The 14,850-nt window shown below is 40.3% G+C and overlaps 2 protein-coding genes across 4 annotated transcripts in view; one reads left to right on the top strand and one right to left on the bottom strand.

Moving 5' to 3' along the window:
- CYFIP1 (cytoplasmic FMR1 interacting protein 1) overlaps positions 1-14,850 on the bottom strand; it is an 84,219-nt gene that overhangs the window by 13,635 nt on the left and 55,734 nt on the right. For all 3 annotated transcript variants that reach the window (XM_074814986.1, XM_074814985.1, XM_074814987.1), the window contains 2 exons: positions 4,230-4,373; positions 1,955-2,045 (listed from right to left, as the gene is read on the bottom strand). In XM_074814986.1, the coding sequence (XP_074671087.1) occupies positions 1,955-2,045; positions 4,230-4,373 (235 nt within the window). The remainder of the gene's footprint in view (positions 1-1,954; positions 2,046-4,229; positions 4,374-14,850) is intronic.
- On the top strand, positions 7,592-12,402 carry LOC141920216 (fibronectin type III domain-containing protein 9-like). Its single transcript, XM_074816907.1, has 2 exons — positions 7,592-8,045; positions 10,036-12,402. The coding sequence occupies exon 2, from the start codon at positions 10,167-10,169 to the stop codon at positions 10,830-10,832; it is 666 nt and encodes a 221-aa protein (XP_074673008.1). The 5' UTR covers positions 7,592-8,045; positions 10,036-10,166; the 3' UTR covers positions 10,833-12,402.

Below are 14,850 nucleotides of genomic sequence, written 5' to 3'. Positions count from 1 at the left end.
CTTACTACTACAACTACTAGCTTCTGCAGGAAGCTTTCAGAGGCAGAGGAGGGAACAGACAACAGTTAGCATGTATTAGCTTGCATTTTCTGTGGCAAATCAAGTAAACAAGGTGTGGCAAAGACTACTACAGGGGAGAACTCAGCACAGAAAGGAGAGGACAGTGATTTCAATCAAGCACGGTTTGAGCCTGCCCTTCTACAATCTGGCAGTTCCTCTCAAGATGCCAGATGAGGGCTAAAATCTACACATCCCCATCACAGAGAACATTTGCCTTTATCAGTCAGAGCTGCTCCATGAGCAGACAGCTCCATGATGGGGAGGCATCAGAGAGCACAATGTGATTCTTCAGTGATGCGAGAGAGGAATGGAGGTGCCCTGAGCTTCCACACACCTCTTCTGTCTAGTGTGTTCAAAAGGAAAGGGAGAGGTAGTGTGACAGTGCTATAAAGGCTGTCTCTGCCATTTCTTGGAAGAGACTCTCCAGAAGGTTATTAAGTGTCCACTGCTAGAAATAGTTCAGAAGAGGAAAAATACATGTGTCAAGACAAAACCTGTCAGGAACAGGGGCAGTGAAGGAGCAGAGAATCAGGCGAGTTTTTGAGATCCAGTCCAATTCTAGTTGCTATGATCTTCCATCATAAAACCAAGAGTTACTCTGATCTCTCAGTACAGTAGGCATCTAAACATATGGGACTTCTTTTGCAAGAGTAAATACAAAGTCAAAGCAGTTTGTGATCTCTACAAAACAGGAAAGTGATGAAGGACTTTAAAACGTTTTTATCAATCCCGTGAAGGCTACCATTGCCTAAGTAAAGTTTTGCCTTTCCTATAGGATGGATTGCCTTTTAACCTCAAGAGAAAGCTTCTGCTTAAGCTCCTGGGCATCTCCTGCCAAATACTTACAGGTGAGGATTTTTGGCAAGAGACTATGAGCTTCCTAATGTCACCTGTAGCATCACAGACTCTGGTGATGCATAATCTATATTTGAGAATACCTACTGCTTTTGCGATCAGACCTTAATGAATGGCTAAAAACCTCAGATAGATTATTTTTATACTGCTAACTACCATGATTCATCCATTTCTACGTTCCAGGGAGAAAAACAGGAAGGAAGCACTTAGTAAGTCCTCGATTTCATTTAACATTGGTAATGAACGTCAAGCAATCTGTGGGAAGCAGAAAAAAACCAACCTCATTCCAGTTGGAGTGGCATTTAATAAACCTAAGCGACTCTGGAAAAATAAAGATATACTCAGGAGGTGGGTGGCACATGGAAGGATTAATTTGTGTTAATTAGAAGTTGTGGAGGAGGAGTATTTTGAAGGGGGGGAAGCAGTTTCAGAATTTCAGTGAACAATGTGATAAATACTAATTAGCCAATTATTTCTCCACAGTGGCAAGCAGCTTTCAAAATCATTTCTTCATCTGCAACTGTCACACCTCCTGTTAAGTGGCTAAAATGTGCCCCACACATAACTATTCTGGCAGGACCAGTTTGCCTCTCAGCAGTATCTTACATTTGATAAGGGCAAAGGAAGAGGGAATAGAGCTTTTCCAGAGAATCATGGTTATCTAAATTAGACATTTAAACAGAACAAGTGTGAGAGGCTGACTTGCAGAGGGAAAAGATCAACACACTTATGAAAAAAGACTAGAAATAGAAACTATTGTGAACATCCCAGCTCAAGATCATTTATGTCATAAGGCTGTCTATATACAGGCTGTCATCCTTTTATTTGCCCTACAGAAGTCTTAAAACTTCATTAAGTACTTTCAGAAAGCCCAGCATTGAATGATTCTTGTTATGAAAAAAAACCCAAAACCTGACTAAGTGCTGATTATTGGGAGAGAGAAGAAAGGGAGGGGAAGATGGAGGTACACATGATCCAGAATACAGTCATTAGTATCATTGTATTAAGGCTACTGCAGTAACACCAAACAGGAACTAACCTGGAGAACCATACTCATGTCTTGGTAACCTACAGATCTTAGGCATCACTTCCATTAGGGTCTTGACATACTGAAGAATCGTCCCTTGCAACTACAAGAAAACAGATGGTGTAAACATGTCAGCGTTATTGAACTGAGAAACTTTACAACAAATTGCATTCCAACTACACGTGAATTGAACAAGCACTAAAAATCTTGCGCTTAATTCTGTCAGTCATCATCTTCAAAAAGGCAACTTTTTCAAATGAATACAGTTGCTAGTCAGAGAGGGACCTGGGGGTGTTGATTGACAGCCGGCTGAACATGAGCCAGCAGTGTGCCCAGGCGGCTAAGAAGGCCAATGGCATCCTGGCTTGTATCAGAAATAGCGTGGCCAGCAGGGACAGGGAAGTGATCTTACCCCTGTACTGGGTACTGGTGAGGCCGCACCTCGATTACTGTGTTCAGTTTTGGGCCCCTCACTACAAAAAGGACATTGAAGGGCAACGAAGCTGGTGAAGGGTCTGGAGCACATGACGTACGAGGAGCGGCTGAGGGAACTGGGGGTGTTTAGTCTGGAGAAGAGGAGGCTGAGGGGAGACCTCATCGCCCTCTACAGCTGTCTGAAAGGAGGTTGCAGAGAGCTGGGGATGAGTCTCTTTAACCAAGTAATAAGCGATAGGACAAGAGGGAATGGCCTCAAGTTGCACCAGGGAAGGTTTAGACTAGATATTAGGAAGCATTTCTTTACAGAATGGGTTGTTAGGTGTTGGAATGGGCTGCCCAGGGAGGTGGTGGAGTCCCCATCCCTGGAGGTGTTCAAGAGGCGGGTTGACATGGTGCTTGGGCATATGGTGTAGTTGGGATCTGTCAGTGCTAGGTTAACGGTTGGACTGGATGATCTTCAATGTCCTTTCCAACCTAGATGATTCTGTGATTCTGCATTTTCCTTCATATGGCATTAGCCACCTTTTGCTACAGGAAGAGTGGCACAACAGCTAAGGCCAGGAAGGTGAAAAAGAGGAAACCATGTTCTTCTCTTGCAGACTGTCTCTATTGCCTAACGAACTTTTATTTTTTTGGTAAAAAAAGGTAACATCTGAATGCTTTCAAAAGCAACATGAGAAAAACCCTCAGCATTAAGTATGTCTGTAACAGCTCACACTGGCTATTCTGGACATACCAGTTAAGACACAGTCCCAGCCTACAGTCGTCTGCCTTCCTCCCACTAGACACCTATCTCCTATCTGTCTCCTTACATCTGAGAACCTGCATCAGGCATCAGCAGGATACCTCCCCCAGCCTTTTAGCCTTCTTTATAAATATCCAAGCTTTCAATGCTACCTTTAATGAATTGAGATGATTTACCACCTAAATAATAAAAAAAAAAATCCCCCCCCCAAACAACAAACCAACACAACCCCAAACTATGAAAAATATCTGTGTTTTCCTCCTTCCCTGAAGATTAGACCTCACCACCCCTTCAAGCAAGCTCCAGTCTGTCTAGAACATCAAAAATGTACTTAGAACATTGTGGGAATTACTGTAAGCAAACTGCCAAATGTGTTGAGTGTCTGAAATGAGATTATGAATACTACAGCTATCCCCTGGTATAGTTGGATTAATCTGGCAACATGCTCCTTACAGGCAACAGGGACAGGGAGGAAAAGACAATTTCTTTGGCTTAAACTTAACTGCAATGCATTATGCCTATATACATAGATACTAAAAATACAGCAAACAGCCAGTCCCTCAACCTCCTCCTAGTTACAGAAAAGACCCTTTCCTATACAAGACACTAAGGCTGTAGGGATAATTTCTTCAACATTTGGTCTGAGCACTCTTCTAAATAGGCTTGATGCTATCCATTGCTAGATCAAGCACAGATTAAACCTCCACTGTTATTAAGGTGTCATCTATCAATGATGTTATTAATGAAAACCCTGAAGTTAGGCAAAGCAGAAAGCACACCACAGCTCTGCTCCAAAAATATCGAGAAAGTGAATTTACAGTACAATCTTTAAGTTGAAATCAACTAATTTGAAACATTCATACTCCAGAGTTTACCCAGGACCTAACAGCATAGGTTTTCAAAACATTGCTCAGGCTACCAAGGCACATCATCTACTGCTTCCACAAGACATTGAGTACTCTCAAACACAGCTTATATTGAACTTCAAAGGAAGTAACATTTTAATTAGTTTTATCTGAGATCTTACTTTCACTTTGTTTTTCTTGAGACATTTCCTACCAGAAACCATTTGGAATAGCAGAAAATGAAAGACAATTGGCATACCAGGCTCTTGACAACTTTCAGCAACTCCTCCATCACCACAGCAATACCCTGATACCCAAGAAGTCTACAGATGACTTTAAAGTGAGGGGGACCAACAAAATTCCTGTAGTTGCTGTAGATGCTGGAATATGCCAGATTTAATGCCTAGAATGAGAGAACAGATATGATTAATGACAATTTCAGCTGACTGCTTCTTTATAATAATCTAATTTAAAGAACATTTTAAAGCATGTTAAAAATAAAAGAACAACTTCGTATTTCACTCTCTCTCCAGGGAGTTGAAATACAAAGCTTCCCTTCTGTAAGGCAGGAACTTCAACCAAAATCTCTGTATTAGCAAGAAAAACTTGTAAACACTTTTTAAATCACCAGGCATCTTTCACTTACCATTTACAAAGCCATGAACATTTCCTTTTTTGCATTTTTCTATTTACACAGTATAAAAGGACAAGAATAGTCAATGCCAATGTTCAGATCCCTGAATTTAAAGCACAGCTTCTATTCTTATATAGTCCATTTTATGTACAAAACAACTTGAAATAAGTTACTTCAATTTTCAGTTCATAATAGGTGTTTTAAGTATCTGAGGACTAAACTACAAAAAAAACAGTCTTCAGCAGTTACTTTTGGCTCTGCCACTAATTAATAAGGATTTCTCTTTTCTGAACCCCTTAGCTGTACACAAGATCAAAGCAAATCTAAGTCTGGGATTTAACCTCATGGAAAATTATTCCAGAGTTGTATAAATAGGACTGACAGGGTGCTGTGCCATATTAATGACTATTTCTTCAAAGTGAACACAACTGTACAGTCTGATGCTGTGTAGGGATTTAGGAACTGTTTGCTGAAGCTGTGGATCAAAGAGGAGTTAGCTAACCTAACATCCTCCATTTCTGTAAGTGGGTTGTTCTCCTAATATCCTGGAATTTAATTCTAAAGGGGAATCTTGTCAACCTTTCTTGCAGAAGGTCCTGTTGTGTTTCCTTCTCTTTTTCATAGTTTTCATTCTAATACACACATGACAGTCAGGATACTGCTAGACTCTCAACTCCACACACATCAGCTGTAACAGAAAACCTTCCTTCACCAGTACCCAGGAAGAACATTGACCTTCCCTTCAATGCAGATCCTGCCCCAATCATCCATGCAAGTCAATGCCAGATACTGCAATACATGGCACTGCACAAAGAAACTACTAGGAATTCAAAGTCATGAAACTCTATCAAGCTCTTGGAGGATTTTAGTCTCATAAAAGAAAAGGACTTACATCTTTAGAAGAGATCAGGATAGAAGATACACATTTTTACTTATGTTGTACATCGCTATATAAACACCACTTGTCAACGTGTTTTGAACTGCTGTCTTAGAAATTTAAAAATTGGATTTGAGACTGATATATAGCGAATGCAAATTTGGCAACAGGTTAACAATTCTTGGCCACCTTTCGTGGATGCCTTAGATGTACTTTACAAACCCTCATGGGTCCAAAATTGTTGCACTATGAAAGAAAAACATGAAAGCACAGGCTCAGAAGAGACCATCTAGGTCATAACAAGAGAGACCTAGAGATCCAAAACCAACTTTCTGAATCAGGCAGCTCCTGAACTAAAGTGAGAAACACTCACACATAGAAAAGTACATAAATTTTATCATGCTTCAACAGCCACAGAAAGCTAGAACCAGCAATTTATTTCTGCAATGTGAAAATTCAAGAAGTTGCCAGTACTGAAATTTACTTAAAGGTTTAGTTGTATTTCTTACATGCCTGAACTTCTGTCTCCATCAGTGTGATGAAACTATACAGCAAGACAGCCTGACCTGCAGAAGGTGGATTTGGGGTTTGTTTTTTTTCTTATCTTGAGGGTCCTGATGAACAAGAAGCTGACCACGAGCCAGCAGTATGTCACAGAATCACAGAATCATCTAGGTTGGAAAAGGCAGCCAACAGCCATTGGGGGTGCATTAGGCAGAGCACTGCCAGCAGGTCAAGGGAGGTGATCCGTCCCCTCAGCACAGGTGAGACACAGCTGGAGTGCTGGGTCCACTGGTGGATCCCCAGTACAGGAGAGACATATGGGAGTCCAGCAGTGGGCCTTGAAAATGATTAAGGGACTGGCATCTTTCCTATGAGGAAAGGCTGAGAGGTGGGAGTGTTCAGCCTGGAGAAGAGAAGGCTCAGGGGCATCACATCCACAAGCGTAAGTAACTGATGGGGGGAGTAAAGATGATGGAGCCAAGTCTGCTCAGGACAAGGGGCAATGGGCACGAACAGGAAATCCCATTTAAACATCAGAAAAAACTTCACTACTCTGAGGGTGGTCAAGGCTTCACTACAGAGAGGCTGTGGAGTCTCTGCCCTTGGAGATGTTCGAGAACTGACTGGACACGTCCCTGAGCAACCCGCTGCAGGTCACCCTGCTCTGGAGGGTCCCCTGGCCTCAGCCGTCCTTCAGTCTGGGAAGCTCTGTTCTAAGGACTGTGGGCTTGTGTTCATTTTGTGGAGTAGGGCTCCTTTCAAATACTCTCAGCCATCCTTTCTGTGAACGCAAACTAAAACAGACGCTTGACTAATTATTAGACTCCTAATACCCAACACAGTCCTCCTATTGGATCAGAGCTGACTAAAAGGTTAAACTCCAAACACACCCCACCAGGTGGAGAGCCTAAAGCTGCATCCCCCTAGTACAACATGTGCATTTCCATAGCTCTCCACACAGAGAAAAGGGGTCTGGGGCATCAACAGGGGAGAGAACTGTTAAAACCTCAAAAGAATACATGCAGATGAATGTCCGGATACACTAAGCATTTATACAATTGTCCCTAAAAGGTGAGATTTCATCTTTTGCTTTTGATGTTTCCAATCAGAAAAGTCGCCACAATAAATGTGTCCAATCTATTTCTGCTATAGCACAAGGGAAATTTTATTCCAGTAGGTTAAAGCATTTTACTATCATGAGGTTAACGGGAGGGAACTCCTCTTCTCTCAGCAAAAATTTGTCATAAAAAAGCAAGCCTTAAAACATGATTTCAGTATTGAAAAACTCACCCATACATAACAATAAGATGTCAGCCAATCTAAAAATACATCTTTCCTTAATGTAACCCTCATGAGAAAGTGCCTAAAATGGTTCAACTGTAAATGCTGGATTAGCACAGCTTTATAAACCGTGACAAGGAATTTAGAAAATACCATCACATGCCACCGCCGCTTCCCTCCCATGATGCACAGAAGTATAAAATGCTTAGGGAAGAAGCCACTAACAAAAAGGGGGCGGGAGTGGAGAGGGAGGGAAGGAAAGAGGGAGTTCATTATTTTTTAAGCTATGCTTGCTCCCTCCCCTACTTAAATTTAAAAAAAAAAAAAAAAGAGTTGCTAGTTGCTGATGTCATCAAAGTGCTAACATTAATCACTCACAGCATCACTGGTACACGCACAAGAGCATATAACAGGGATGTTCAGGCAGTACACTGTCCAAGGGGAGGCAAGCAAGAGAGGAGGGGAGAAGACATTATTTTTTCTCCTGTATGTTCTTTGAAAAGCAAGGCAACATCACCAAGATGTGTTCTTGCATGAATTTAAGTGGAAGAGACAAAGCAACCATGCCACCAGCAGCATCGGAGAAAAAACCTGAAAGCAATAAGCAGTAAGAATTCAGTCCAGGAAATCTGAGGGGAAGAAAAGCAAACTAGCAAGCAGATATCAGCCAGAAAATAACTCATGTGAAAAGGGATACAGAAAACTTAGTGTTTCTATAATTTTCACAGCAGCATCACCATATGAAAATTCTGTTCTGAAATTTCCATCAGGAAGTGACGGTAAGTACTGACTTTATAATCTACAAAACATCAAATTGGTTTTCCAAACATTTACATGTCAGTAATGATGTTGTCTTCTAATAACTCGTTTTGTAACAATAGAAATGTATTATTGTTATTTAGTTAAAATGCAAACATTCTGCTTACAAAATGTTATGAGGATGAAACTATTGTTTCTAGACTGTGTTAGTCTAGACTGTGTACCTAAAATAAATTACAATTTTAAGTAATGGGGGTCTACCAGATAAAGAAAAGACAACTGAGTAAGTAAAAGCTCTGACCCTACTAATGTACCAGATTTTAGTATCGGCACAAGTTGGTTAGATACCAAAATGTGTCTAATAAGTTTATTTGATAGCAAAGTCAGTTCCTTATATTGTTACTGTATCAAAAAGTGTGCATTTACCACACGATTAGAACAGCAGCATCTACCCATATCTAAGGTTTTACATTGTAATGAAAATAAACATACATCTTTGTCCTCCCACTTCCCAATAAGTATAATCCAAAAGCCTCGAGCAACAATTTTCATGCATAGTCACAGAATTCTTACTATTAATGTAACTATCAAAATCCCACTAAAATAATATATATTTTGCCAGCCTCCTATCTAATATAAAATACAAAAAAAGTATTACAGAATAATTTCAGAATATGTTATGAGCAAATCTTACAAGCTTTCTTCCTCAGGAGAATTTTCAATAGTCAATTGTTATTTAGCCAGGAGACTTAACATTTTAAACCTGATCGTAAAAAAAAATTAATTAATTTTTATAATGAAGTCATAAACCATGAAATATACTGTCATGGGCATTTATCTTCACAATTAAAAGTAAGAAACTTTCACAGTGGAAAAAACTTTCACAAGTGCCACTAGAAACTGACTATTAAACTAAGAGAATCAGATCAAATTGCTGAGGTAGACTCTTTTTCAAAAGTTACCCTCACAAAAGTAAAAGCAAAAAACCCATGCCAAACAAATGAAAATACCCACTGGTTAACATTATATATTCTTTAGTAGATGCATATAGAAAATTGCAGAAAATAGATGTTTTCCTTTCACTATTTACAGTGGTAACACAAACTAAGAATCTCGAAATACTAGCCGTTTTTCCAATTCTAATTTTATAGGAGGAGGAGTATAAGTTCCAGGCAGACACACTATGGAATTACATACAATCACTTGGAATAGAAAAGACTATTAGTCATTTTTTAAAAACCCGCTATTTATCCAAAAGGTATGCTATAGTGAAAGCTGTATTTCACCAACTTAGCTTAGCTTGAGAAAGCTTTTCCAAGAGGCTGACCAGCATCAAGACTAAATATTGTGATACTGATGTCACCAATGTGTCACAGTCATCACAGCCACTGCTCTAGCAGAGGGTACAGATGTGCTAACTCACCACCAAAAAATGGAGAGCATCGGCAAGTAAGAATCCAATGTAAAATGGTATTGGAAAGAAAATAATATCTGGTGGTGTTTCCACATACTGTTTCGGTTTTCAGTTGATTGTGACTGGCAAAAATGAAGACTTGTGGATGATAGAGGAATTTATCCCTCATTATCCACCCCTGCCACCCCTCTCTTGCCACTTAACGTAAGACAGTTCATTGCTCACAAAAGCAAGCTTTGAGATTATGTAAAACACCAAGTAAGTATAACAAAATCCAAGATACTCAGACTAGAGAGAAAAACAACTGCTGCATTTCTTTTTCAGTCATCTGAAAAAGAACTGTGAAAGGAATCAGCTTCCCGATCGCAAATTCTGCAAAAATACATCATCTCTCATGGAGACAAGATACAAGTGGTCACCTGTACGGGCAGCAGCTCCAGCTGAATTTCTATAACCATATGTTTATCCTTTCACTTGGGAAAGAAATACATGGTTTAAAATACCCCAAACTTTATGAACTTCCAACTCCCACTTTTACACAGCAGTACCAAAGATAAGAGCATAACTTCCTAACAAACTCCTTTCCTAAGTTACAGAGCACTACAATTAAGATCCAGGCGACATCCCCAGTGCCGCAGCTTCTCAGTTACCTCCCAGGGAACATCTTCCCTTTCCACAGCGAGATCAGCATCAGGAGAGAAAAAAAAACCACCTGAGCAACATCCCGATGGGAATAACTGTCCAAAACATCACAGGAAACACAGCAATGGTAATTTGGCCAAAAATGGCCAGTTGTGCTGACAGCTTTTACAGCATCATGTACCACCCTAACTGGAACAGCATGCTATCCAGTTACTCGAGAAAAAGCTTTCAGAAGGAAGAGAGGGTGCCTGCTAGTCGCTCCTCCTTTGTGGTTGAAAACCTAACTCCGCTAACAACATACATCTTGTGCGTAACCTGCCAGTCTGCAAACCCCTCCAGCGACCAGTGCAGAGTTTTTAACACACTGGAACAAGACCCGGCATCTGCGAGCAACACCAAGAAAGAGCTGGCGCTGGGCATCTGGCTCACCAGCAGCATCCTGCTCCTCATCATTGCCGCAATCCTCCTCTACGGCTGCCTGCACCTACTATGCCGTAGGAGACGCGACCATCTGCAAGGGCAAAACGGGACCTCCAAACAAGACTGCAGGAAGGCACGGACCAAAAGCGCAGCGTACGCCTCGGAGGAGCTCGGCAGGCAGAGTCAACTGATGCGGGACACCAAGGATCCAGGTGGCATCCAGCTGTCCACAATCATAGATAATCCCTCAGCGTGCAAGGAGCCCGCCACACTGACTTCCAAAAGCTGGGAACGAGTGCCAATGACAGGACAGTGCTCTGCTATAAATTAGAAACTTTTTGTCGGGGAGGAGAGTTTTGTGACATACAACATCCCAACTGCTTCAAACGCATCACGTGTGTTGTCGGCGCTCACAATGGGGAGCTCCAGCTGCTCCCCCCAGCACTCCTGGCTGTACCTCCAGTGTCACATCCCTTTCCAACAGCCCCTACACAGCCAGAGGTACTCAGAGGCAAAGGCCCAGATTCCCAAGAAGTGAATATTTCAGCTGCACTCCTCTACTTAAAAATGAAGTATGTAGCAGATAATCGGTTTACATTTTGAGGGGACTTTTTGGTTGCTTTTCTTTAGTTTAAACCAGCAAACAAATATAAAAATGAATCAAAAGTGACCAGAAGACTTTTTTTTTTTTACTAGCATAAATTAAAACTGAGTGGAAGTTTTCGGATGGCAACCCAGACTACTATACTACAGGAAACTGGAACATACACCCCAAGTGTTTTGCCAGTGTGAGTTTTACCCCCACCATCCCAACTACTTCTCAAACTATACGTTACAAACTACTACACACAGACTACGCACTTCACCGACCATGGTGCTCTCCGAAGCTCCCATCCAAATCAGGTCAATCTCAGCATGTAAGCTAAATTACCAGGATTTTAATGGTATCCTTTTGTCTGTTTTTGAAATTTCCCCTTGGTCTAAAAGCATATGCAAGATAGCGACTCTGTAAGGACACTTCTAATCAAACTAAGGAAATATCCTGGGTTATTCTATTTTGCACTCTTCTATACCCACCACAAGCCACCTTCTGCTCCACAGGCAAGTGACTTCCTGTAGAGAAAACAGAGTTCAGAGAAGCAACTCCTGCTCCTTCCTTCTCTCTTTCCCTTTCAGTTTTTTAGTGATAAAACTCATTCACCAGCTGCAAATTTCTATCCAACATTGGAGTACATTTTGTGTAATGAAGGGGCAAGGAAGTAAAAAGATGGCAAAACACATTTTATTTTTGTAACAATCAAATCTGCTTATCATCTCACTCTGCCTTGAGCTTCATGGCAAAGTGCCAAGAAAGGCTCTTCAGACAGAAATCCATTCACCCTCACAACACAATGCATCTTGTCTGGCTTACGTGTATAAGTCATCCTGTTTTAAATCTCTTAAGTGCATTTCTGTCCGTAAAAACATAATAAATCTTAGTATTGCTGTATAGTATGGTATGTCCAAAAAACAAAGATATACTGTGACTGTAGGCATTTTAAACTGCTATTGATAGGAACGTATGCATAAAGTCAGCTCTTGTTGACACAGCTCAGTAGAAGCTAGAGAACTGCTGGCTAGGCAGCTGCCATCCCTTTCCACCGTGCCCTGGAAGCTGAGGGGGTGTACAATTTTGGCACGAAAGTAGCTACCGAATATTTCACAGCAGGCAGTGGGTCTTTTCAGCTACTGTATTTTGACAACATTTCCCACAGCGTGTGAAAGACGTCAACTCTCATATTGCTAGGAAGACAGGAGCTGGCATAAGTTTGATGCGTCGTCCTTACTTTTTTCTACTAGGATAGGTACGACACACAGAAATGTGTGCTGAATGGGGGCGAGTATTCCTTTTAGAAAACATTTCAAAAGGTGTCTTTATTGTGTTAAGTTAGCAATAACGTGTTCTCCACCCCCTACATAGCATTTCCTCCAGCTGACACATGTTTTTCTTCCTCTGATACATCAGTCTTAAATAAACTGTGAAGATGAACAGTTTACTGCTGTTTCAAATGAAGGTGTTTCATGAAACAGACACTGAAAAACTCTCTTCAGAGCATGAAGCCAACACTATAGGTCTACTGCCAAAAAGAGGCAGCTGGGTAGTGGGAACAAAAACAAATGCTTTAAAATGATTTTGTAATCAAATTAACAGCAACAGTTCTCTGACTAGGATTGCATCAAAAAGAGAAAAGATAATTTTAATGTTAAAGGGATAGAGCCAAGAGATATATTCTCATCTCCGCCAACATCTTAGGCCCTTGAAAATCTGTTTACTTCTCTGCATACCTGTTTCTTTATGTGGGTTTTAAGGCAGTCCGATACATACATTTACTTGCATTTATATGTTACACACACATGTATATACCATACTGAGTACAAGGAGCAGTTCAGTCTCAAAGCAGTTTTGAAGCAATTCACCTACTGAATTTTGTTACTTATACACAAACACATATATACAAAAAGACACATGTATATATCAGATTGAGAAGGCAAGGAGCTACCATGGAAGTGCTCCCAGGAATGGAATTTACCTCATCTAAATATAAAACCATTCCATCCAAGGAGTTTACTGTGCACTGCTTAGACACACATTTTTATTGCCTCACAAGCAACAGACCATCTTGCACACACTGCAAATGAGCAATGCATAAGTAGTGTCATCTGACTTCTGCACTAAGTTTGAAGAACTCATGTCATCACACACTCACAGAGCTACGCGATTCTTTTGTCTCTTGCTCAGAAAGTATTACTACAGATTCATTCTGGTTCATTCTGGCAATTCTGTGTTTTGGTAGCTCACTGTCCAGTTTTAACAGTGACCTAGTAAGGGACAAATATTCTAAGTGATTACTAAACTGATAACAAGATGCAACATAGTGCAAACTGATGTTAATTTGTGCACCAGCAGTAGATAAAAAACATTATAATCACATTCAGAAGTATTTTCCAAAGGGGGCTTTTTTCACAAAACAAGTGAGTTAGCATCTACAAAATACAGAAGACAGACAAACATGAAAATGCTGTATAAACCAGAAAGGAAGGTCTTAAATTCTGGTCTACACAAACTCTATAAAACCGGGTACTTCATTAACATGCAGTTAGTTCCAAATCCCCAGAAGAGACTCCTCATTACATGCACATTAAGTATTTTATACATCCAGTCAAATTTCAATCTGCAAGCATTCATTTCACTAATCCTACACACTCTTCACCTGAGTAAAGGGATTTCAATGACCATGCTCAATGAGCTTCTAAAATACTCCAGCTCACTTAAAAGGCTGACAAGCTTCTGCAGCTTGGCTCCTTCCCACCTGACAGCTCTGCTCCCATGCCAGCCAGAAGTAAGTTGTATCTGTGGGCTTCTGTTTTGATAATTGGATGAAGATACTGCTTAGAAAACTTTAGATGCAACAGAGAACGTGGACACAACTGTCTAGGCTAAGCATCAATACACGTTAATATAGACCAAATGCTTTGATCCATTTAGGAATACCTGAGAATCAAAACCAAAAATTTCTTTAATTACTCTTAAACAAGCACACTGCTTGTGCAAAGCTTCTGCACAGAAAATGTTTAGCCATTACAGTCCAATACATGCATATATGAGTGTACATATACATAAAAAACCACAATGCTCTTGTCTTGACCTAAATAAACACCACGGATAGCCTAAAAAAAGTCCAATAAGGAAAATAAAAAGTCATATTCCTTAGCTATATGATCAATACGAAGTGCTCACCTGAATATCTTGAGTAGTTCAAGAACTCAAAGAAGACAATAAAATAAAAAATACATAGCTACACTATATCCCACTGTTACCCAGTCAGGAGGCAATTCAACAATATAACCATTAAAGGACCCAAAACAAGGATATGCTCCGTGACAAGCCTGGCTGTGTAGTACACAGAATAATATAATGCAATTACATCACACGCTAGAATGTGTAGCCTCTATCACGTAAGAATTACTATCAGTTATTTGCTATATACAATAGAAACGTCCTCCTAAGATTCCATTCAGATATCCTTAATTCCAAAACACATAAGACTCAAGAATAAAAACATACTCTTGTAAAAATTTATAACTACAGTCAGGAATATTTGCTAATATAGGCATATCTAGTTATGAAACTTGCTCCAGAAACACATCTAAGAATCCCCTCAATTGCTCCTGCTCGTATAGAAAAATAATCAAATCTCTAAAAATGTATAGCTCTCAGAGTAAAGATTACTAAACTCATTTTAATAATGTAACCTGACTGATAAAAAGAGGGTTCCTCAGTTAATCCTCTGTCACTTACCCCACTGTAT

Source organism: Strix aluco, chromosome 2 (assembly GCF_031877795.1).
Source record: "Strix aluco isolate bStrAlu1 chromosome 2, bStrAlu1.hap1, whole genome shotgun sequence".
NCBI lineage: Eukaryota > Metazoa > Chordata > Aves > Strigiformes > Strigidae > Strix > Strix aluco.
This window is presented reverse-complemented; position numbering and strand designations above follow the sequence as displayed.